General features: G+C 39.0%; 1 protein-coding gene across 17 annotated transcripts in view; it reads left to right on the top strand.

Moving 5' to 3' along the window:
* Positions 1-25,502, top strand: part of LOC105475578 (islet cell autoantigen 1) — a 157,168-nt gene that overhangs the window by 11,291 nt on the left and 120,375 nt on the right. For 8 of the 17 annotated variants that reach the window (XR_011622180.1, XM_024790896.2, XM_011730954.2 and 5 more), the window contains exons 2-4: positions 15,413-15,511; positions 18,645-18,810; positions 23,078-23,150. Coding sequence is in view for 16 of the 17 variants with exons in the window: in XM_024790896.2 (XP_024646664.2) it covers positions 15,495-15,511; positions 18,645-18,810; positions 23,078-23,150 (256 nt within the window). In the remaining variant the exon portion in view is untranslated. The remainder of the gene's footprint in view (positions 1-15,412; positions 15,512-18,644; positions 18,811-23,077; positions 23,151-25,502) is intronic. The other 9 variants (XM_071094880.1, XM_011730959.2, XM_024790897.2 and 6 more) reach the window with 3 other exon arrangements.

Raw genomic sequence — 25,502 nt, 5'->3', positions numbered from 1 at the left:
TACATACTTTAGGAAAATGATTTTAATAGTTTTAGGGAGTCGTTAAACTTAATCATTGTATATAACACCTGAGTTCTTTTGAAATGTAAATAAAACAATCATTTAAAAATATCTGGGTGGGCACAGTGGCTCACGCCTGTAATCCTGGCACTTCGGGAGTCCAAGGCTGGTGGATCGCTTGAGCTTAGGAGTTTGAGACTAGCCTTGGCTGGTATTTTGCTAAAAATAAAAAAATTAGCTGGACGTATTGGCAAATCCCTGTAGTCCCAGCTACTGAAGAGGCTGAGATGGGGGAGATCACTTGAGTCCAGGAGGTCAAGGCTGCAGTGAGCTGTAATGGCACAATTGCACTCCAGCCTGGGCAACTGAGCAAGATCCTGTCTCAAAATTTAAAAAATGTTTTCTTTAATAAAAGAAAATATCCTAAGACTTTAGTTCGTTAGCAGAAAATACAGATTTTAACAGTGACTTGCATCTGTCGGGTTAAAATAAAAACTCAGCTTTTGGCTACCTTGAATAAGATCAGAATTCTGTTTTCCTCTTGGTAATATTTGCTGACTCACAAAATTAAAACATGATCCCGTTTCACATTTATTTGTGAATTTATGAAATGTCAAAAATCGTTGCAGTAGGCACAAAAGTGGAAACAGAAACCATTTAAAGTTGTGTAGTCACTCAGTCGCCCAGCCTGGAGTGCAGTGAGGGGGTCAGAGCTCACTGCAGCCTTGTGTGCAGTTGTGTGGAATGCTCAGGTAATTGTGACTACATCAAAATCCGAAAGGACAAGCTGTATGGTATCTGAGAGGTAGGAAAAACATCCATAAAAACTCATCAAATCATGTTACTTTAATTAATACTTGGCTTTTGAAAAGATGGAAGGCTAATTCAACTTCCCCTCCTCCACGGGAATCCCCATTTCTCAGTCACTTGAGAACAAGATTTGATGAATCAAGATTTTAAAAATAATAATTAATATGGTTAATTATGCCTAGAGGAATTGTTCCAGTTTTTTTTCACTGCTTCTACTGAAACTGTTTTAATATTTATATTGAAATACACTTCTCTCCATAAGAAATTATAAAAATCATTATTGACATAAGAGGAAGTGACTAGAGACAAACATCTAGGAAAAATGATGAAAACATACTTTGCCCAAAAGAAATGTACAGACTTCCAATTATTTTTTACCTTAGTACCTAAAACCTCTGACAAATCAGCATTTCCTCTGTTCATCAGGCAAGTGTAGGACCCCATGTGGGAGTCCTGGCTCTGAAGACGATTGGCCCTGTTCCTCCCTGGATCACAAGTCCCATTTCAGAAGGAGGGGGCTTTATTCACTTCTTTCTCATCTCTTTCTAGGCTCTGAATTATATGACTTCTGTTTGTTCTGAAGTTACACACCAGAGAAATAAACCCAAATACCTGCGTCACTTCAGATCATTTGAAAAGAAATAGTCTAATAAACTGAGTAGGAGGAACACATTTCCACTCCTCTGAAGAAAAGTTCACTACATTTGAGTTTGATAAAATTATTGCATGATGTGTACGTTTTAGTGTATAGAAAAGAAAATATTGAAACCCGGTCACATTTCCAGATGAAACTGATCTCTGAAATAACAGGAAAATGGAATGAGGAAGAAGTTCCGTAAATTAGTACCATGCAAGTGGAAGCTAAATCTGAGAGACATGTCACCAACTTCCAATATTTGTGATGGATAGTCCAAAAACTAACTGCCTAACAAAGGCAGGACATAAAAGGGTGCCCACCGAGTGTGAAATAAACAGCATTGAGTGTCTACCCTCCAGTGGCTAGAGTATATCTAAATGCTGAAAGTGGCACATGGTGCTTCAGAGGCTGGCCCCTCTGTTTCCCCTGTTGCCTGTCTTTAAATTATAATGCACAACTGCTTACAGTTGGTTACACACATCACTGGCAGTTCTGCTGTGGAAGAATTTGTTCACTGCATTCCCTCTACCTACAGTAACACCACTTCACTCCTGGGAAGCCAGCTCTGTGCCTCTGCTGTGTGTCCCTCAAGCCCTGGCCGTTTCCTCTGCCGTGGCATTTGTGCCCCATCACAGGCAGCATGTAGCATCTTCTGATGGCAGATTCTTTTTTTTTTTTTTCCAGTTATATACAAATAGCCACAAAAGTCTGGGGCACATAGTGATATACAATTTTACTGAAGTTTGGTATTAAAGAATTACTCTGCATTTTATCAAATACAAGAAACTATTGGTCAGGAGGTCTTACCATTTATATTCCATGAAGAAAGAAAAATGACTGCCTGACAGTTGACAAGGTAGTGACTGTAACCCGGAATGATGGAATGTGAACAGATTTGTACCTTGGATTCTGTGGCATGTGGTGCTGTGAAGCTGGTGTTTAGGAATGAGTGATTTCACCATGGGATGTTTCTAATATACCTCTTTGCACCCACATCATTGCAAGACCCTGTTCTGTTCTGAAAAGTTTATTTTCTTTTCTTTCAAGAGGTTGAGGAAGTGGTGGGCATCTTACTCTGTCGCCCAGGCTGGCGTGCAGTGGCATAATCTCAGCTCAATGCAACTTCCACCTTCCTAGCTCAAGCGATCCTCCCACCTCAGCCTCCTGAATAGCTGGGACCACAGGTGTGCACCACCACGCCCAGCTAATTTTTTGTATTTTTGGTACAGACAGGGTTTCATCATGTTGCCCAGGCTGGTGTCAAACTTCTAAGCTCAAGCAATCCACCCGACTTGGCCTTTCAAAGTGCTGGGATTCTAAGCATGAGCCACTATTCCTGGCCTGAAAAAAAGCATGTTTCTTATGAGGGAAAAAATGGCCCCCTACTTCCCAAATAACTGAAGAACTCTAAGGTAATGACAATTTTTATCTAGAAAATAGAAATGTTGAATAAATTAAAGAGGAAAATGACAAATTTGGCATTGGCTCAGATATGCAATTCAAGAGATTCCACCATATGCTCAGTATAGACACAAGTAAAAGGGATTCTGGACTCAGTTTCAGCTGGTACTCCAACCAGCAGAAAAGCTACCCACTGAATGGAAGAGAGAAATTCTACCACTAAAGTTGGAAAGGTAATTAATTTGACACATGAATCTTTGCATAGGTAAAATGACGTGCTTAGGAAACATGATTCAAGAGGAAGCCAGTTCCATATTAAGAAGAGATAATTGATCTAATAAACTGACGAGGAGGCACACATTTCTGCTTCTCTGAAGAAAAGTTAACTACATTTGAGTTTTACCAAGTTAGTGCCTGATGTGTTTTAGTGTATGAAAGAACAAAATATTGAAAACTGGTCAAATTTTGTGGGTAGAGAATACCAGTATAGTGGAATGACTACCGATCTTAGCTTTACTCTAAACAAGGATTGGCTTAAGAATTTTAGATTCTTTGCATAATTCAAAAGTAATCAGAAGTGCCATCAGCTAACTTCACTGCCTTGAAGAAATGCATAGAAAAAGAGTTTTAGGTCAGAACAAGCTTTCATTGCAGCTTCTCCAAGGAGAAGAATCTAGTATCTGGGTTCAAGGCAGCTAGGGAAAAACACTCCTGTCTACTTTGTAGCAATGAATCAAACTCTGTACTTACAACCTGGCTTGTTTTAGCATTCTGTATACCTTTGGGTGTTAGGAGAAAACTTCTATGCATGTCTTATTCATGACCTAGTTGTCCAGTTTGTTCAAAATGGCTTGTTTTGTTTTTTTCTTTTTTCTTTTCTTTTTTGATACAGGATCTCTGTCACCCAGGCTGGAGCGCAGTAGCTCCATCATGGCTCTCCGCAGCCTTGACCTCCTGGGCTCGATTGATCCTCCCATGTCAGCCTCCTGAGTAGCTGGGACTGTAGGCGTGTGCCACCGCATCTAGCTAATTTCTTCTTATCATTATTTTTTTTGTAGAGACAGGGTTCGCCATGTTCACAAGGCTGGTCTCAAACTCCTGGGCTTAAGCGATCCACTTGCCTTGGCCTCCCAAAGTGCTGGAATTACAGGCTTGAGGCATCACATCCAGCCTAAAATGGTTTTTAAATGGCTCTAGCAACTAATGGCAAGTGGGACGATTGCTGTAGTCTTTTGCCCATCTACATGGGGGAATAAAATTGAGGACTCAGCACAGCAAGCATATATAAAAAGGAAACGCCAGGCACGGTGGCTTATGCCTGTAATCCCAGCACTTTGGAAGGCCAAGGTGGGTGGATCACAAGGTCAGGAGATGGAGACCATCCTGGCTAACATGGTAAAACCCCATCTCTACTAAAAATACAAAAACTTAGCCAGGCGTTGTGGCAAATACCCATAGTCCCAGGTACTTGGGAGGCTGAGGCAGGAGAATCACTTGAACCCAGGAGGCACAGGTTGCAGTGAGCCGAGATCGCGCCACTGCACGCCAGCCTGAGTGACAGAGTGAGACTACGTCTCAAAGAAAAAAAAAAAAAAGGAAAAACGAGCATAGTTATTGTACAGGAGCATAGGATCCCAACATAAAACCTCAACAAAGTATCCTTCCCCCTCTTCTCTCAATTCTTCCCACAGAGCAAAGTGGTTTCTCAGTCAAATGGATGTGGCTGAGAACAACTATGGTTTTAATGGCTGGCTTTGGACCATGAGGTGAATATATTGCAACCCCATCAAGGTGCAGTCTAGGAATATCCAAAGGGATTGGGTTGGTAGTCTTAGTGTCACCTAAGAAGGTGCTGACCTCAGCAGCAGTTCCACTTCTGAGCAGGAAGATGGCTTTCCTTCCCTTTATTTCTGCCTTAGACACAGAGCCTGCTCCTCACCAACTCATTCCCACACTCCCCGGGTTATTATATCAAAATTAGAAACTTGCTTTGCATTGATCTGTTAATCCTTGGGCCTCAGCTTCTTTGAGCAGATCTTAATTATTGGTGCAACTGCTTTGTCTTCTTTGAGGAAACAGTTTAACTGTGAAAAACATTCATGCAATCAAGTTGTGCTGACTGTGACAATATCTTGGCACTCACAGTCCATAAGCATCTTATTACTTGCCCTTCTTTGCTTATCTCCCAAGGTAAGATGACCACAAGCAGATCTTTAGGACATCTTTTCTGTGTCCTTAAAAAGCTGGAGATGTGACACCATTCATTTTGGGTTTGTTTCATAAGTGCATTGTGGCAGAAGTGGAGAAATAGCTTCCATTGCAGAATCATGAAGTATTAGCTAATCATAGACTTTATTCCGTTTTACAGGGAAAATATTTTTACAGCAGAATTTCCAAATTTGGGGATTCATTAAGGGGACATTGTTATATGTCCCTTGCAAATGTCAAGGCTCTCCTGATTCTAGAAATTGTTTATCTGTCTTTACTGCTAAACTTGCACTGTTCAATATAGTATCCACTAACCCCATGTGGCTCTTGAGTACTTAATATGGCTAGTGTGAATTGAAATTTGCTGAAAGTATAAGATACTATATTTTAAACTTGGTAAAAAAAATTAATGTAAAATATATCACTCATTTTTATATTGATTATATGTTGAAATAATAGTTTAGATATAGTGGGTTAAAATATATAAACATTAATTTCACTGTTTTTAAATTTTCTTAACGTGGCTATTAGAACATTTAAACTCATAGTATATTTCCTCTTTTTTGTTATTATTATACTTTAAATTCTAGGGTACATGTGCACAACATGCAGGCTCGTTACATAAGCATACATGTGCCATGCTGGTCTGCTGCACCCATCAATCCCTCATTTACATTAGGTATTTCTCCCAGTGCTATCCCTCCCTCTGACTACCACCCCACAACAGGCCCCACTGTGTGATGTTTCTACCCTGTGACCAAGTGTTCTCATTGTTCAGTTCCCACCCATGAGTGAGAACATGTGGTGTTTAGTTTTCTGTCCTTGTGATGGTTTGCTCAGAATGATGGTTTCCAGCTTCATCCAAGTCCTTGCAAAGGACGTGAACTCATCCTTTTTTATGGCTGCATAGTGTTCCATGGTGTATATGTGCCACATTTTCTTAATCCACTCTATCATTGATGGACATTTGGGTTGGTTCCAAGTCTTTGTGATTGTGAATAGTGCCTCAATAAACATACGTGTGCATGTGTCTTTATAGTAGCATGATTTATAATCCTTTGGGTATATACCCAGTAATGGGATTGCTGGGTCAAATGGTATTTCTAGCCCTAGATCCTTGAGGAATCGCCACACTGTTTTCCACAATGGTTGAACTAGTTTACAGTCCCACCAACAGTGCAAAAGCATTCCTGTTTCTCCACATCCTCTTCACCATCTGTTGTTTCCTGACTTTTTAATGATCACCATTCTAGCTGGTGTGAGATGGTATCTCATTGTGGTTTTGATTTGCATTTCTTTGATGAACAATAATGATGAGCATTTTTTCATGTGTCTGTTGACTACATAAATGTCTTCTTTTGAGAAGTGTCTGTTCATATCCTTTGCCTACTTTTTGATGGGGTTGTTTGTTTTTTTCTTGTAAATTTCTTTAAGTTCTTTGTAGATTCTGGATATTAGCCCTCTGTCAGATGGTTAGATTGCAAAAATTATCTCCCATTTTGTAGGTTGACTGTTCACTCTGATGGTAGTTTCTTTTGCTGTGCAGAAGCTCTTTAGTTTAATTAGATCCCATTTGTCTATTTTGGCTTTTGTTACCATTGCTTTTGGTGTTTTAGTCATGAAGTCCTTGCCCATGCCTATGTCCTGAATAGTATTGCCTAAGTTTTCTTCTAGGGTTTTTATGCTTGTAGGTCTAACATTTAAGTCTTTAATCCGTCTTGCGTTAATTTTTGTGTAAGGTGTAAGGAAGGGATCCAGTTTCAACTTTCTACATATGGCTAGCCAGTTTTCCCAGCACCATTTATTAAATAGGGAATCCTTTCCCCATTTCTTGTTTTTGTCAGATTTATCAAAGATCAGATAGTTATAGATGTGTGGTGTATTTCTGAGTCCTCTGTTCTGTTCCATTGGTCTATATCTCTGTTTTGGTATTGGTACCATACTGTTTTGGTTACTGTAGCCTTGTAGTATAGTTTGAAGTCAGGTAGCCATGATGCCTCCAGCTTTGTTCTTTTGGCTTAGGATTGTCTTGGCAATGCGGGGTCTTTTTTGGTTCCATATGAACTTTAAAATAGTTTTTTCCAATTCTGTGAAGAAAGTCATTGGTAGCTTGATGGGGATGGCATTGAATCTATAAATTACCTTGGGCAGTATGGCCATTTTCACTATATTGATTCTTCCTATTCATGAGCATGGAATGTTCTTCCATTTATTTGTGTCCTCTTTTATTTCGTTGAGTAGTAGTTTGTAGTTCTCCTTGAAGAGGTCCTTCACATCCTTTGCAAGTTGAATTCCTGGGTATTTTATTCTCTTTGTAGCAATTGTGAATGGGAGTTCACTCATGATTTGGCTCTGTTTGTCTGGTATATAGGAATTTCTATGATTTTTGCACATTGATTCTGTATCCTGAGACTTTGCTGAAATTGCTTATCAGCTTAAGGAGATTTGGGGCTGAGATGATGAGGTTTTCTAAATATACAATCATGTCATCTGCAAACAAGGACAATTTGATGTCTTCTTTTCCTAATTGAATACCCTTTATTGCTTTCTCCTGCCTGATTGCCCTGGCCAGAACTTCCAACACTATGTTGAATAGGAATGGTGAGAGAGGGCATCCCTGTCTTGTGCCAGTTTTCAAAGGGAATGCTTCCAGTTTTTGCCCATTCGGTATTATATTGGCTGTGGGTTTGTCATAAATAACTGTTATTATTGAGATATGTTCCATCATTACCTAGTTTATTGAGAGTTTTTAGCATGAAGGGCTGTTGAATTTTGTTGAAGGTCTTTTCTGCATCTATTGAGATAATCATGTGGTTTTTGTCTATGGTTCTGTTTATGTGATGGATTACGTGTATTTGTGTATGTTGAACCAGCCTTGCATTCCAGGGATGAAGCTGACTTGATCGTGGTAGATAAGCTTTTTGATATGCTGCTGGATTCTGTTTGCCAGTATTTTATTGAGGATTTTCACATCGATGTTCATCAGGGATATTGGTCTAAAATTCCCTTTTGTGTGTGTGTCTCTGCTAGGCTTTGGTATCAGGATGATGTTGGCCTCATAAAATGAGTTAGGGAAGATTCCCTCTTTTTTTATTGATTGGAATAGTTTCAGAAGAAATGGTACCAGCTCCTCTTTGAACCTCTGGTAGAATTCAACTGTAAATCCATCTGGTCCTGGACTTTTTTTGGTTGGTAGGCTATTAATTATCGCCTCAATTTCAGAGCCTGTTATTGGTCTGTTCAGAGATTCAATTTCTTCCTGGTTTAGTCTTGGGAGAGTGTAAGTGTCCAGGAATTTATCCATTTCTTCTAGATTTTCTAGTTTATTTGTGTAGAGGTGTTTATAGTATTCTCTGATGGTAGTTTGTATTTCTGTGGGATCAGTGGTGATATCCCCTTTATCATTTTTTATTGTGTCTGTTTGATTCTTCTCTCTTTTCTTCTTTATTAGTCTTGCTAGTGGTCTATCAATTTTGTTGATGTTTTTGAAAAACCAGCTCCTGGATTCATTGATTTTTCAAGGGTTTTTTGTGTCTCTATCTCTTTCAGTTCTGCTCTGATTTTAGTTATTTCTTGCCTTCTGCTAGCATTTGAATTTGTTTGCTCTTGCTTCTCTAGTTCTTTTAATTGTGATGTTAGGGTGTTAATTTTAGATCTTTCCTGCTTTCTCTTGTGGGCATTTAGTGCTATACATTTCCCTCTACACACTGCTTTACATGTGTCCCAGAGATTCTGGTACATTGTGTCTTTGTTCTCATTGGTTTCAAAGAACATCTTTATTTCTGCCTTCATTTCATTATTTACCCAGTAGTCATTCAGGAGCAGATTGTTCAATTTCCATGTAGTTGAGGGGTTTTGATTGAGTTTCTTAGTCCTGAGTTCTAGTTTGATTGCACTATGGTCTGAGAAACAGTTTGTTGTGATTTCTCTTCTTTTTCATTTGCTGAGGAGTGGTTTACTTCCAGCAGTGTGTTCAATTTTGGAATAAGTGTGATGCAGTGCTGAGAAGAATGCATATTTGTTGATTTGGGGTGGAGAGTTCTGTAGATGTCTATTAGGTCAGCTTGGTGCAGAGCTGAGTTCCAGTCCTGGATGTCCTTGTTAACCTTCTGTCGCGTTGATCTGTCTAATATTGACAGTGGGGTGTTAAAGTCTCCCATTATTATTGTGTGGAAGTCTAACTCTCTTTGTAGGTCTCTAAGGATTTGCTTTATGAATGTGGATGCTCTTGTATTGGGTGCATATCTATTTTGGATAGTTAGCTCTTCTTGTTGAATTGATCCCTTTACTATTATGTAATGTCCTTCTTTGTCTCTTTTGATCTTTGTTGGTTTGAAGTGTGTTTTATCAGAGACTAGGATTGCAACCCAAGCTTTTTTTTTCACTTTCTATTTGCTTAGTAGACCTTCCTCCATCCCTTTATTTTGAGCCTGTGTGTATCTTTGCTGTGAGATGGGTCTCCTGAATACAGCACACTGATGTTTCTTGACTGTTTATCCAATTTGCCAGTCTGTGTCTTTTAATTGTGGCATTTAGCCCATTTACATTTAAGGTTAATATTGTTATGTGTGAATTTAATCCTGTCATTGTGATGTTAGCTGGTTATTTTGTGCATTAGTTGATGCAGTTTCTTCCTAGTATCGATGGTGTTTACAATTTGGCATGTTTTTGCAGTGGCTGGTACCAGTTGTTCCTTTCCATGTTTAGTGCTTCCTTCAGGAGTTCTTGTAAGGCAGGCCTGGTGGTGACAAAAAACTCTTGGCATTTGCTTGTCTGTAAAGGATTTTATTTCTCCTTCACTTATGAAGCTTAGTTTTGCTGGATATGAAATTCTGGGTTGAAAAGTCTTTTCTTTAAGAATGTTGAATATTGGCCGGGCGCGGTGGCTCAAGCCTGTAATCCCAGCACTTTGGGAGGCCGAGACGGGCGGATCACAAGGTCAGGAGATCGAGACCATCCTGGCTAACACGGTGAAACCCCGTCTCTACTAAAAAATACAAAAAACTAGCCGGGCGAGGCGGCGGGCGCCTGTAGTCCCAGCTACTCGGGAGGCTGAGGCAGGAGAATGGCATAAACCCGGGAGGCGGAGCTTGCAGTGAGCTGAGATCCGGCCACTGCACTCCAGCCTGGGCGACAGAGCGAGACTCCGTCTCAAAAAAAAAAAGAATGTTGAATATTGGCCCCCACTCTCTTCTGGCTTGTAGAGTTTCTGCCGAGAGATCTGCTGTTAGTTTGATGGGCTTCCCTTTGTGGGTACTCTGACCTTTCTCTCTGGCTACCCTTAACGTTTTCTCCTTCATTTCAACCTTGGTGAATCTGACAATTGTGTGTCTTGGGGTTGCTCTTCTCGAGGAGTATCATTGTGGTGTTCTCTGTATTTCCTGAATTTGAATGTTGGCCTGCCTTGCTAGCTTGGGGAAGTTCTCCTGGATAATATCCTGAAGAGTGTTTTCCAACTTGGTTCCATTCTTCCTGTCACTTTCAGGTACACCAATCAAACATAGATTTGGTATTTTCATATAGTCTCTTGTTTGTTGGAGGCTTTGTTAGTTTCTTTTTACTCTTTTTTCTCTAAACGTTTCTTCTCACTTTATTTCATTAATTTGATCTTCAATCACTGATACCTACCCTTTCTTCCACTTGATTGATTCAGCTGTTGAAGCTTGTGCATGCATCATGTAGTTCTCGTGCCATGGTTTCCAGCTCCATCAGGTCATTTAAGGTCTTCTCTTCACTGTTTATTCTAGTTAGTCATTCATCTGATCTTTTTTCAAGGTTTTTAGTTTCCTTGTGATGGGTTCGAACATCCTCCTTTAGCTGGGAGAAGTTTGTTATTACCAACCTTCTGAAGCCTACTTCTGTCAACTCATCAAAGTCATTCTCCATCGAGCTTTGTTCTGTTGCTGGTGAGGAGCTGCAGTCCTTTGGAGAAGAAGAGGCGCTCTGGTTTTTAAAATTTTCAGCTTTTCTGCTCTGGTTTCTCCCCATCTTTGTGGTTTTATCTACCTTTGGTCTTTGATGTTGGTGACCTACAGATAAGGTTTTGGTGTGAATGTCCTTTTTGTTGATGTGGATCCTATTCCTTTCTGTTTGTTAGTTTTCCTTCTAACAGTCCCTCAGCTGCAGGTCTGTTGGAGTTTGCTGGGGGTCCACTCCAGACCCTGAGCAGTGGCTGCAGAACAGCAAATTTATATTGCTGCCTGATCCTTCCTCTGGAAGCTTCATCCCAGAGGGGCACACGCCTGTATGAGGTGTCTGTCAGCCCCTACTGGGAGGTGTCTTCCAGTTAGGCTACACAGGGGTCAGGGACCCGCTTGAGGAGGCAGTCTGTCCATTCTCAGAGCTCAAACACCATGCTGGAAGAACCACTGCTCTCTTCAGAGCTGTCAGACAGGGACGTTTAAGTCTGCAGAAACTTCTGCTGCCTTTTATTCAGCTGTGCCCCGCCCCCAGAGGTGGAATGTACAGAGGCAACAGGCCTTGCTGAGCTGCAGTGGGTTCCATCCAGTTTGAGCTTCCCTGGCCACTTTGTTTACCTACTCACGCCTCAGCAATGGCAGACGCCCCTCCCCTAGCTAGGCTGCCACCTCGCAGTTCTATCTCAGACTGCTGTGCTAGCAGTGAGCAAGGCTCCATGGGCATGGGACCTGCCGAGCCAGGTGTAGGATATAATCTCCTGGTGTACTGTTTGCTGAGAGTGTTGGAAAAGCTCAGTATCTGGGCATCAGTGTCCTGATTTTCCAGGTACAGTCTGTCATGGCTTCCCTCAGCTAGGAAAGGGAAATCCCCCGACCCCTTGCGCTTCCTGGGTGAGAAGATATCCGCCCTGTTTTGGCTCGCCCTCTGTGGCCTGCACCCACTGTCCAACTGGTCCCAATGAGATGAACCAGGTACCTCAGTTGGAAATGCAGAAATCACCCGTCTTCTGCATTGATCACACTGGGAGCTACAGACTGGGAGCCGCAGACTGGAGCTGTTCCTATTCGGCCACCTTGGAATGTGCTCATAGTATATTTCTACTGGACAGAGTTTATCCATATTTGAGGCCAGGAAGAGTGACTGGCACATATTCATTTGATGCTCAGTTTATGTCTGATAAACCAAACTGTTGAACGGGAATGAATGGATAACAATTATAATGATTTTTTAAAGCAGCAATTTTAATGCTGTGGATTTGGAAAGTGATAGAGCAAAACAAGATAGATTATGTCAAGAAATCTTAAGATGTTTATTAATTGTCTCTGGTATGCAGAGTTAGAACATATATAAAAAGAGATGTTAGCACTGGCTCCAGCTGCCTTCTCATGAGGTGTTCAGATGTACCCTGTAGAGCTGACCTTATTTTGGCCACTTATGATTCCTTTGCTCCTGTGCCTATACTCCAGTAGTTTGTTCAAGACAGACCCATTTTCAGAAAGGATTTTCCCTGTGTGCCATTTAGCTGTGGTTCTCATACTTTAATGGGCTTACGAATCACTTGCAAAGCCTATTATAAAACTAGATTCCCGGAATCATTCTCAGAGATTCAAGTTCACTAGGAAAGGAGTGGGGTCTAGGATTCTGTATATTAGAACCCCCAGAAGATTTCAATGCAAATGGCTAGTAAACAATACCTTGAGGAACACTGCCATATGGTATCATAATCTGGGAATAGCCCAATTTGCTCAGCAATTTTTGTTAACTATAACTATAAATAACACATATTATACTATAATAACTTACTCTATGAAGGATTTAAATTAACAGGTATTTTAATAAGCAAAAATTAATTTAAAAGTCATAGTAAATGAAATAATCAACAGAGTGAAAAGCTAACCTACAGAATAGGAGAAAATAGTTGCAAATCATATATTGGATAGGGGATCAATATCTGGAATATATAGAGAATTCCTGCAACTCAATAATAACAAAATGACCCAATTTAAAAATGGGCAAAAGACCTGCATAGACATTTCTCCAAGAAAATATACAAATGACAAAAAAATATGAAAAATGCATGACATCACTAATCAGAGAACTGTAAACCAAAACCACGAGATACTACCTCACAATTCTTAGGATGGCTATTATTTTTTAAAATGTAAACAAGCACGTGGGGAAAGTGGAACCCTTGTATACTGTCAGTGGGCTTGAAATGGTACAGCTGCTGTGGAAACCAATATGGAGTTTCCTCAGAAAATTAAGTAGAGAACTGTATAATCCAGCAGTCAAAATTCTATGTATTTGTGCAAAAGAATTGAATACAGGATCTCAGAGAGATACATTAAGACCTCATTTAATATCATCGATACGTTCTTAGAAACTGCAGCTTTAGGCAAAATGACATAAACCATTTTTTTCTTATCAACATTATTATGAAACAGTATTATTTAGGACCTGGTGTATATCATTTTGCCTAAAGTTGCAGCTTCCAAGAACCTGTCAGTGACTTTAAGTGAGAACTTAACTATACACTGTGTTTTTTGCAGCATTATTCTCAATAGCCAAGATGTGAAAGCAACCTAAATATCCATTGACACATGAATGGTTAAAGAAAGTGGTGTGTATATGTGTGTATACAACATTGCATATATACAATGCAATATTATTCAGCCTTAAAAAGGAAGTCCTGTCATATACTACAACACAGATGAACCTTAAATGTATTATGCTAAGTGAAGTAAGCCAATCACAAGAACACAAATACTGAGTGTTTGCATTTTTATGAGGTATCTAAAGTAGTCAACTTCACAGAATCAGAAACTAGAATAGAGGTTGCGGGGGGCTGCGGGAAGGGAAAATGGGGAGTTGTTCAATGGGTATAGAATTTCCGTCATGCAAGATGAAAAAATTCTAGAGATCTGATGTACAACAATATGTATATTGTTAGCACTACTATACTGTACACTTTTAATAAACTTTTTTTACCATAATAAAAAAATGAATCAAAAAATACTAACTATCCTAATGGTTCATGGTGACATTGAACTCAAGAGTATGATAATTCCATTTCCTGTGAACAACCTCTTTTTATGAAAAATTTTGTTGGAAATTTCAAGCTAACTAAAGTAAATGTGTAGTTACAGTGAAGCTGTGTGGATGGCGAGAGGACTGGGTGTTAGTAGCCTCTCCATGATGCACTGAGTGGAGGGCAGAGCTTGTTTACCCTGAGTGTCATTCCCAAAGCAGCTTGTCCAGATATTTGGATGCTCTCCACAAGGAAGAGAAATGTTCATTACAGGATGCTGTCATTTCAGAGGCATCTGACACTCTGAAAATTCTCTTCTTCCTCTCTCTTGTCCCCATACCTGGAGCCTGGGATTTACACACCTTAATTTTGTTCCATTGAAATATTTTTAAATAGCCTAGGAAATCTTTAATCATTTTAGAAGTCCTGGTTGCCAGGACCCTTTCTAAGACCAAAGGAGAATGATTGGATTGATTTTTATGAAGCAGTCTGGACATTCATATGCTGTGAGCACTCACTCTGGCAGCCAGAGGTTTTGCCTCTGGCCAGCGACCATTCCTTTGAGTAGTGAGCTTTCTGTTCTCTCCGGTAACTGGTAGGCAAGTGGGCTAATGTGGCTAGGCTGGTGGGCCCTGCCTCTGGGGTGGGCTAGCTTCCATGAGTGGAGCACATAGAGTAAGGGCAGAGACATTGACTCCGGTATTTACTAACGAGATAAATATACGAGGCTAGGCTGGTAGATACATACTTTCCTCCTTTGTACCCTTCTTGGTATCTTATTCAAGCTTATCAACTCTTTTTTGGTTTTTATTTGGGATTTTTAAATTTTGTTCTATTTTTGTTTTTGTTTTTGCAATGTGCTGGTTTGTTTCTTTAAAAATGTTGATTATAAAATATTTCAAATATATAAAGAGGCATACAGATGCAATATACTCACCATCTAGCTTAGAAAAGAGAACATTATGTGTGCACTCAAAGCTGCAGTGTATCTCTCTCGAAACACATCCCACACCATCTACTGCCATGGTCTGCTGTCTGGAACTTAGTGTTCATCATTGCTAAGCAATTCTTTATACCTTTACCATATAATATTACATACCTCAACAACATATAGTATTGTTTTACATATTTTTAAGCTTTATATAAGTGGTATTATATTTTATATAGTCTTCTGCAACCTGCTTTTTCATTCAACCTGCCTGTTCACTTTTTAAACTTTACTTGGGATATTTGTTCCAGTGTTAGTTAGCTATATTGTTGTCATCACCAGTGTTCAGCATTACTGTATAATAGAGTTAGACCCTAAAATACAGCTAGAAATGGCTTAGATTGAAGCCTTTTATGTATGTCAAATTAATATGTAACTATAATATAGTGTGTAACTGTTAAACATATTTGTTTTATTTCAGGTTATAATATAACTTATCCTCTCATGCTTTTTTCCTGCCCCTTCTCCCCAAATCATCAACAGTAGAAGAAGAAAAAGAAAACATGTCAGGACACAAATGGTAAGTAATTTGTCATCTTTTCTAAACTGGGAAAGGCTAATAAAAGTAGAAAGCATATAGCATATGCTCAATAAGTGTCTATTGAATGGAAAAACAAGAGATACATTGGCAGTAAGTATCATGTTAGCCCTCACCAATACTGAGCCAAATTCAATATCTCTGTTAAATATGGTGTGAAAACCAAGTAACAAAAAAAATTGTAAATTCTTATCTAATGTGCATTCTCTAAGAAATTCACTTATGTGTAACTTTTCTCTTGGGAATCTAATGATAGTTTTTCTTACCACCATTTTGTCTAATGTAATGAGTTGATGCATTTTTATTACTATCTTATTTATAACTTCTAACATTAGAGTTACAAGGGAATTTTATGTTAGGGTAGCTATAAAATAAAGAATGATTCTACAACCACACACCACTTTTACTTATTAATTTATAGTCATGACTTCAACGTTTCTGAACATTCAGGAACCAATCATTGTCGAAAGTAAATGATGCAGAATAAAGTAGATGTGGTAACCATTTGGCAATGTTAGCGCTGATATTTATGTGCCTATAACATATCTAAGCAGCGTGTTAAACCTCTTATAAGGTCCAGAGCTCTTCAAGCAGTGTTTGCAAATTCTTTTGAACCCATGACCCACCAAGCAAGCAGATCTTTGTGAACTTTTATTTTCTTTAATTCGTATCATGAAAAAAATGTGTTACATATTTTTCAAATGCACAATTAATAATAATAAGTGCTTTTTTTTTTTTTTTTTGAGGAGTCTCACTCTGTCACCTGGGCTGGAGTGCAGTGGCACAATCTCAGCTCACTGCAACCTCCGCCTCCCAGGTTCAAGCGATTCTCCTGCCTTAGCCTCCCAAGTAGCTGGGATTACAGGCATGTGCCACCACGTCTGGCTAATTTTTGTATTTTTAGTAGAGACAGGGTTTCACCATGTTGGCCAGGATGGTCTCGATCTTTTGACCTCGTGATCTGCCTGCCTCAGCCTCCCAAAATGCTGGGATTACAGGTATGAGCCACTGTGCCTGGCCAAAGAAGTCCATTCTATGTCCTACTCTTGAGAATCCCATTCCCCTGAAATAATCAGTCTTTGCAGTGTATCCTTCCAACCTTTTAATGTGCATATTCTGTAGAGAGATTATCTTTTACATAAGTGTTATACATATTTTATCTTATTTTCTCTGACATGAGCTCATAATATGACTTTTAAATAATGCAGAAAGATATAGACTATGAAAGTCTCCCATAATCCTTCTCTCTCCACTCTCCAAAGATAACCATTGTTAAGGAAGTCATCAGAAATGCCTTCTGACTTTTTAAGAATAAATGTGTAAATTGAAAATTATAAATTTAATGAAATTGTAAATGAAGGAAAGTAGGTTTTGAGATACTGGTATTTTGATATAGTCATATAAACAGACTCATGTTTCAGCCCAAGCCTGGCACATTTTGGGTGGTGATGGGATGGGGTAGAGGAAGGTACATCTCCACAGAGGAGAGTTGCCTGGGGAGTCAGGGTGGCCTTTGGGGCAGGGACTCTAGGTCAAAGAGGATGTGGACGAAGTAAGGGGAGGGATGGAACTCCATCAGCAAACTTTCCAGCCATATTCGGGGCACTCCAATCACTTTTACACAATTCCGTTTCATTTTCAGTTACTTTTGTTTCTTTTCTCTTTTTTCTTTTGTTTTTGAGTGACAGGGTCTCGCGCTGTATCACAGGCTGAAGTGCAATGGTATGATCATGACACCCTGCAGCCTCAAACTCTTGGGCTTGAACAATCCACACACTTGAATCTGCTGAGTAGCTTTGTGTCATAGGCCTATGCCACCACACCTGGCTAATTTTTTGTAGAGATGGGGTCTTACTATGTTGCCCAGGCTGGTCTCAAACTCCTGGCCTCAAGCAGTCCTCCTGCCTGGGCCTCCCAAAGTGCTAGAATTAAAGGCATGAGCCACCACGTCCAGCCAGTTTCTGATTTTTTCTCCACATACTTTTTTATTTGCTCTTCACTATGATCCTTCTGAAAAATGGTTTTTCATCTATATTTTAAGCATTTATATTCAAGAGTTTAAAGTTTTTAACATCAGAAGCCTGCAACCAATTTTAAATTTATTTTATTTTTATTTTATTGTGTTAAGAACAGTTAACATGAAGTCAACCCTCTTAAATTTTAGGTGCACAATACAGTATTGTTAACAATAGGCACCATGGGAATGGGCACAGTGGCTCATGTCTGTAATGCCAGCAGTTTGGGAGGCCGAGGAGGGAGGATCATCTGAGGTCAGGAGTTAGAGACCAGCCTGGCCAACACAGTGCAACCCCATCTCTACTAAAAACATACAAAATGTGGTGGGCGTGGTGGCATGCGCCTGTAATCCCACCTACTCAGGAGGCCGAGGCAGGAGAATCGCTTGAACCTGGGAGGCAGAGGTTGCAGTGAGCCGAGATTGTACTACTGCACTCCAGCCTGGGCAACAAGAGTGAAATTCCATCTCAAAAAAAAAAAAAAAAAAAAACAATAGGCACCATGTTGCACAGCAGATCTCTAGAGCTTATTCATCTTGCATAACTGAAACTTTATGCCCCTTGAATAGTAATTTCTCATTGCCTGCCATTCTACTCTCTGCTTCTGTGAGTTTGACTGTTTTAGATTCCTCTGTAACAGATCTTAGACATGCTGTTCTTCAGCCTCTTTTCTCTGCGTTCCTGCCATCACCTTGGTGTTGGCTATAGTGTTAGAGTGAAGAGAGTGTGTTGGTGTCTGGCTTTATCTCTGACTCACTGAGGTGACTTGGGCCGGTCACCCTGTCTGGCTTGACCTCACTGTCTCCACCTCTAAAAGGGGTGTGCTCAATCTGTTATATCTACATTCTTTTCAAGGGTTAGTTTTTTTATTTCCTGCAAGAGATTCTAAATTTCTCCACTCTGACTTTTAAGATTTTTGAGTCGGAAAGAGTTGATCAACTTTCTTGGTGTGACACCCATATAAGAAAGTGCTCATACATTTATCGATGTTGTAAATGTAAATGCATAATGGAAAGTCATGTTTAAAGAAATCATTTCACACTAAAATATCTTAATCTTTATGAAAGTCATGAATAAAATAGTTCTTTAAATGTTTTTAGCAGTTATCCCTGGGACTTACAGGATCGATATCCTCAAGATAAGTCAGTTGTAAATAAGATGCAGCAGAAGTATTGGGAGACGAAGCAGGCCTTTATTAAAGCCACAGGGAAGAAGGAAGATGAACATGTTGTTGCCTCTGATGCAGACCTGGATGCCAAGCTAGAGGTGAGCTCTTTATTGCTGTCAGCTCCAACGCAGCCGCCTTGCTAGGGTCAAGGTCCTAGAGTGTACACACCGAGGCACAGCTAGGTATGCTTTGTATTTGAAGATGAGGAAAATCTAGGATTAGGTAAACTCAATCCCAGCATATTTATTAAAACCTACAAATTCTCACATAACCACCATGTCTCAGTTACTTCATATTTCAAGAACATAGTGGCAATGCATTGCCTGTGGTAAATTCTCAATAAGTGTTTTTTGGGAAAAGTAATGCAATCAAAGAGCTGCTGCTAGTCATAGCTGAGAAGTCCGATTTAGAACACTAGAATCTGGCAAATGTTAAATTATTTTAAAAAAAGAACTCAGGTAAAAAGTCATGGAAAGTAGAGTCTAATAAGTTTTGTATTGGACCCTGGAAAATTCTAAAATAAATAAGGAGATATTTAGTTAAACTAGTTAACAATATAGTAAGCCAGATTTAGATATGGTTGATTTAGCATATTAATATAAGAAGGCCCACTAACTCCCTGTCTTGCTGGACATTTCTGCCAATAGTTTAGATTAAAATTTTGAAAGCATACCTATCATTTCTATAAATAACAGGGCACTGAGAGGAATAATATCTTAGATGGTCTGCTAAGGATTCAAAATGAACTCAAATTTCAATATATACACTAAGGTTAATGAACTGAACATTTAATGGGACTAAAAAAGCCCAAGATTTCAAAAAGCTTTCTGAGAAGAGTGTCCGGGATGGTGGAAACCATAGTTATTGTACATCAGAGAGGGTTAAGGGGAAATGTTAGTCGTCAATTACTTGGGAAGCTCTGTCATGTGAAAAGGGGTGAGATTCATTCTAAGCACATGAGGGTAGACCAGACCCAGGAAGAACTTTGTAATGTTAAGGCTGTCCTGTGAGAACTGGGCTGCTTTTGAGGTTAGGACGATCCTGTGAGATGGATCTGGGCTACTATTCTACCTACTATCTGCTGTAACTTTAGGAGAACTATACTCAATTTCTCATATCCTCGTTTTCTTAATGCATGAAATAGAGAAATTAATACCTACTTATTACAGCTCTTATCAAGATTAAAGTAGGTAACAGAGTGATGGCTAATGTTTGTTAGTGTTTATAAATATTATACTAACATGTTTATAAACATAACTCATGTTTATTAGTAATTCATGTTTATGAGTGTGTTTTATGTCTTAGGAACCATTTAGACTGCGTTCCATATGGTATCTCTAGTACATAGCAAAGCTCCTGACCCACTGGTCCTTCCTTGCCGTCCTGCATTTCCTTTCTTCCACATGCTTACATCGCCCTCACCACCATCCAGCCATGATGGCCTTGTCTCAGTTCTCAGTCCACAACCAGCCAAGTTCACACCCATTAGAGCGTTTGCTGGCTTCCACCTGGACACTGTTTCCCCACATCTTCCCTTCTCATAGTTCAGGTTTCAGCCTAAAGGTCATGCTGCTTCAAGTCACTGCCTGTCTACCTCTGCTCCCCACCTACCCCACCCCTGCTCACTGTCTAGCACATGACCTTGTTTTATTTTATTCATAGTACTCATCTCTCACTGAATTACCTTGGGTGTTCAACTCTTTGCCCACCTTCCCTCCACTATGAGATCAAATTCCATATTAGCCTATTCACCACGTATCCCCAGCCACACACAGAATACACATTCAATAAGTACTAACTGAATAAGGGTATGTATTAGTGCAATTAATATCAGTTCTCAGCTCTTTCCTTCTGCAATTGGAAATTTTGAGATAGAAACTGGTTTTGACAAGGATGTTCTAATGGAGATTTCTGCAATGGAAGAAAGTAGAACTAGGAAGCATCTGTTTCGATTTTTATGTTCTAAGTACAGTGTAAATTATTATAAACATATATGCTTTTTATATATCATAGTTTTTTCTTAAGAACCTAGTAAATACATGCCTTATTCAAAAGGTAATTTAATATGTTAATTACAAATATATTAAACATTATATATAGGCTCTTGCAGCAGTATTTTGGCTGAACCAAATGTCCTTTAATCAAAATAGCTGCTCTCCTAGGTTTGTAGCATCCAGAGTACTTAGCTGTGACAAATAATTTAGCACATGATAGGGGTTTCTGTTGCAGAAATGTTAATACTGATGTTGCTGTGTATAGAGAGGATGGATTCCATCCATGAAACATATGAAAATGATGTGAAAACCTCTTGAATGTGTTCATACCTTGAGTTATCCATAGAAGGCTAACTTATAAACCAAGAAATTTTATTCTTCTGGCACAGAAAACTTGTGTGCCAAGCTATAATAATGGTCAGATGCTATTGCAATCTGTTGGAAAGTTAATATAGAAATGTTGCACTGAGTTTTAATATTTGTCCACATTGCTTGCTAATGAAATCCTTTTCTGAAAAACAGCTCTTCAGTACAGTAACTGACAAAAAGTAATCTCTGCTGACAGAAATCTTCTTGCCAGAGTCACTCTGCCACAGCAGAGTGGACTGATTAGATGATGGAAATGTTTCTTATCTTGCCTTGGGCATGATTATGTTAGTATATATAATTGTCATAACTCACAGAACTGAACACTCCAGAGCTGTGCATTTTAGTGCATTTAATTTATACCTCAATTTATTTATTTATTTATTTATTTATTTATTTATTTATTTATTTATTTTGAGACGGAGTCTGGCTCTGTTGCCCAGGCTGGAGTGCAGTGGCCGGATCTCAGCTCACTGCAAGCCCCGCCTCCCGGGTTCACGCCATTCTCCTGCCTCAGCCTCCCAAGTAGCTGGGAGTACAGGCGCCCGCCACCTCGCCCGGCTAATTTTTTTTGTATTTTAGTAGAGACGGGGTTTCACCGTGTTAGCCAGGATGGTCTCGATCTCCTGACCTCGTGATCTGCCCGTCTCGGCCTCCCAAAGTGCTGGGATTACAGGCTTGAGCCACCGCGCCCGGCCGATATACCTCAATTTTTAAAAAGTGAACAGTAACAACAGAACAACTCCTAGACACACTTTTTGAACGTCCTTGCTCCTGTGTTCAGGAAATACTATGTGTTAGTGGGTTTTGATGCAGAATACTGATATAAAATACTTGCTAAGGGACAGATTCAGACTGCTGATTTTCTGTTTTGTTTTACGGCTCTTTACTAAACAGGTGGAAGATGCAATTTAATGAAATGGGAATTAGCAAATTTATATTCTTTATAACCAAGTTTTAAGCATTCCTAGAAATGGTTTTTTAAGTATATATGCATGCATCTGTTTTTATTAATTTAGTCATATTTATAATGAAACAGATCATCTGTGTTCACTCAAATGTAGAAGTGCTTTATGATACCATTATAGAATTTCTGCACCACTGCGGCCAGTGAACTAGGAGAGAGAAAGAGGGAAAACCTTGCCCTGCCTTAGTGAGTAGCTCCACAGAGGCAGGATGTTTACCTGCCGGGTTTTCTCATTGATACCATATCTCGTCCCTAAGTTAGTGGGCAAAGGGTGGAGAAAGTGTGAAGTCTGTTCTGTCTTTTCTTGAGCTATCTCAGTTTCGGAAACAAAGGCTGGAAACAACATGCATTGAAATCAAGTTAGATTCTTCTCAGCACAGCCCCATCTGCCTTTCCCCCAGTTTCCTCTAGTATGGCCACAGCATGGCATTATATTTTCTCTCTGTATGTTTTATGAAATTGTTGGGAAAATAAGGAGTATTGGGGACTGCTTGCCCAACATCATTTTATCAGATGTTTTCTAAATACATGGGACATCCAGCTGATTGATTTTGTTTGCTTTATCCAGTTGTTTAAGCATGCCATAAAATACATTAGGATCACAAAATAAGTTAACATCAACTTCTAAATATGCTTAATTGACAGATCCCCCATTTAAAAAAAAAAACACAGCAAGTGGTGAAAGGAATAAATTTGATTATGAATGAATATTGGGTCTGGTTTACCAAGTCATCTAACTGGACCCTTCACTTAGGATTTCTGTTTTCAGCTATTATTTCAGTAGACCGGAGGATATAACTGTTCTGCAGATCTTAATTTAAGTTGCAGAGATGGTGAATTCCAATAAATATAGAATAATAGGAGATATTTAAAGGCTTTGGTCACAGTTTCTATATAGTGCACCACATAACACTAAGCATACTTAGACATGTGGTCTTGTTTTTGGCAAATTGAACACTGTGGTTGTGTTCAATGTAATTATTTTTTATCTCACCACTGTCTATTTTATTTTGCGTTTTGTTTGTATTTTTATTACAGCTGTTTCATTCAATTCAGAGAACCTGTCTGGACTTATCGAAAGCAATTGTACTCTATCAAAAGAGGATATGTTGTAAGTATGACATCAGTATGAATATCGATCAAATAGTAAGAAATAGCAGGGTATTTTGTCTTGATACATCATTTCAGATGCTTAGGAAACTAAGGGTGTTTGTCTATGTCTTTAGGCAGTTGGGAGGAGAGTCTCTAATAATTTTATCGGTAATATACATAACTTGTTTATCTTTCAAAGCAAGTATCATACTAGGAGAATTCTGTTTGGATCTCCCATGGATATGGACATGCCATTTATTTTCCCAATTATAAAAGAGTTTTCTCAGTTTGTATCTTGGGCTTTTTACCTTCAGGGGTTTTTTTTTATGTGATTATCTTCACTCTCTGATACACAGTTTTGTTCCTTTTAAGATAACAAACAGAGACAGAAGGCACATACAGTTAATTTGTTGATATTTTGTTGACAACATTTCTTCATGAATGTTTTTTGTATTGGATATTAGGTTCCTACAGAACGATATTTTCATATAGGCAGACTGTCTTAAAAGCATTAACAACAAAGTTATCTCTGAAACACTAATATCAATTATATGTTAGTACATTTTTAAGTTTCTACTTGTAGGTCATTTTAATAATATAATCTCTGTATTTTTGAGACTAGACTATGGGAAGTCTTTCTGTTGCTGACTGCTGACAAACCCCTTTTCAGTAATCACAGATTTTCTACATCAGTAGAAAATTTTTCTACATAATTTTTCTACATCAGTAATATTTTTCTACATCAGTAATATTTTATTAAGACAATCATTTTGGTAGACTGAGTGCATTGGCTCACATCTGTAATCCCAGCATTTTAGGAGGTCGAGGCAGGAGGATCACTTGAAGCCAGGAGTTTGAGACCAGCCTGGGCAACAAAGTGAGACCCCCATCTCTACAAAAAATAAAAATACCTAAAAATTATCCGGGTACCATGGCATGTGCCTGCAGTCCCAGCTACTCAGGAGGCTGAGGCAGGAGGATCACAGTGACCTATAATGAGCCATTGTGCTCCAGCCTGGGCAACAGAAGGTGACTGTCTCTTTAAAAAAAAAAAAAAAAATACTTCAGGAAAGTCCAAAATCATTGTATGTAGAGGCAGTATTTTATAAATCATCTATGTTAATATTTCCTAAGTGTTTGCGCTAAGACTTCTCCAGGGCTGCAACTCCAGGTCTTGATCTGTGAGGAAATTAATACACATGACCACCGCTCCCCTATTTATCTTTCCTGCATCCAGTCAGTCTCAAATGCTGGTGTTTTGCCTCCTAAATAGCTCTCAGATTCTCCTTCCTCTCTCCGTCTTCTCTGCCACTACGTTGGTTCAGGCCATCACCATTGCTCTCTCACTTGGTTTACTAATCATCTTCCTCACTGATCTTGCCTCCACCTCTGCTTTCTCTAGCCTATTGTCTGCACTGCTGTCAATCAAAGTACACTTTTAAACCCGATCAGATTCTTCCTTGGCTTAAACCTTGTGTTCTGGGAACTACTGGTCAAACTTCTTCTTACTATACCCACCATCCCCCTAGTACTCACCATGAAATGAATCATTTTAATTTTTATGGTAGAAAACAAAATAATTTAGAAAATTGTAACTTTAATTTTTTAAGTAAGTCACATGAAGTTGGTGTGTCCACTTTTCATTAAACAATACATATTGTAACAAGGGAAGAAAAGAAGGATGTTTGCATATTTTCTGTAAATAGTGATTCTCTAAACAGAAATTATGTTTTCCACCTATATTAATGTTTCTAAAAGAATATAGAGGAAAAACTTCCCCCTAAACCACCTCAGAGTAGTTAATAGAATTATAATGGAACACCATCAAGGCTCATAATTATCTTGTAATATAAAAGGTTAGAATAATGTCCCCACCCTTGAAGTAGTCACCTGGTTGTGCCAGCAGAGCTGGCTGTGGATGGTGGCTAAGCCCTTTCATGTCTACCCACTAAGCTCATGTGAGCCATGCCATCTCAATAGAGATAGGAGGGAGGAGTTCTGCCCTGCTTGGTCTGGAAAGAGATCCCAATTTGATAGAAGACTAAAAATAGTATGGTTAATTGAGGATGTTGCTATGTAGCTGTCAAAGAAACAAAAATGAGGAAAATCTGTGAACTAATATGGAGTGATTTGGAGGATATGCTTTTAAGTGAAAGAAGCAAAAGATAAAAGCGTATCTATAGTATGCTATCCTTCATGCAAGCAAGAAGGTGATACAAAATATAAATGTAAAAAAAGGTAATATATATAGACTGTGTGTATTACCATTTTTTTACATTACATTTTACCATCTATATCTATATCTAGAGAGCAAGCCTGCTCATTGTGCAAAGGATATTTAGGAAGGATAAACCAGAAACGAAAGAGACTG

The sequence above is a fragment of the Macaca nemestrina genome, chromosome 4, assembly GCF_043159975.1.
Source record: "Macaca nemestrina isolate mMacNem1 chromosome 4, mMacNem.hap1, whole genome shotgun sequence".
Taxonomy (NCBI): domain Eukaryota; kingdom Metazoa; phylum Chordata; class Mammalia; order Primates; family Cercopithecidae; genus Macaca; species Macaca nemestrina.
Note: the sequence above shows the minus strand (reverse complement) of the source record. Positions and strands in the feature narration are given on the sequence as shown.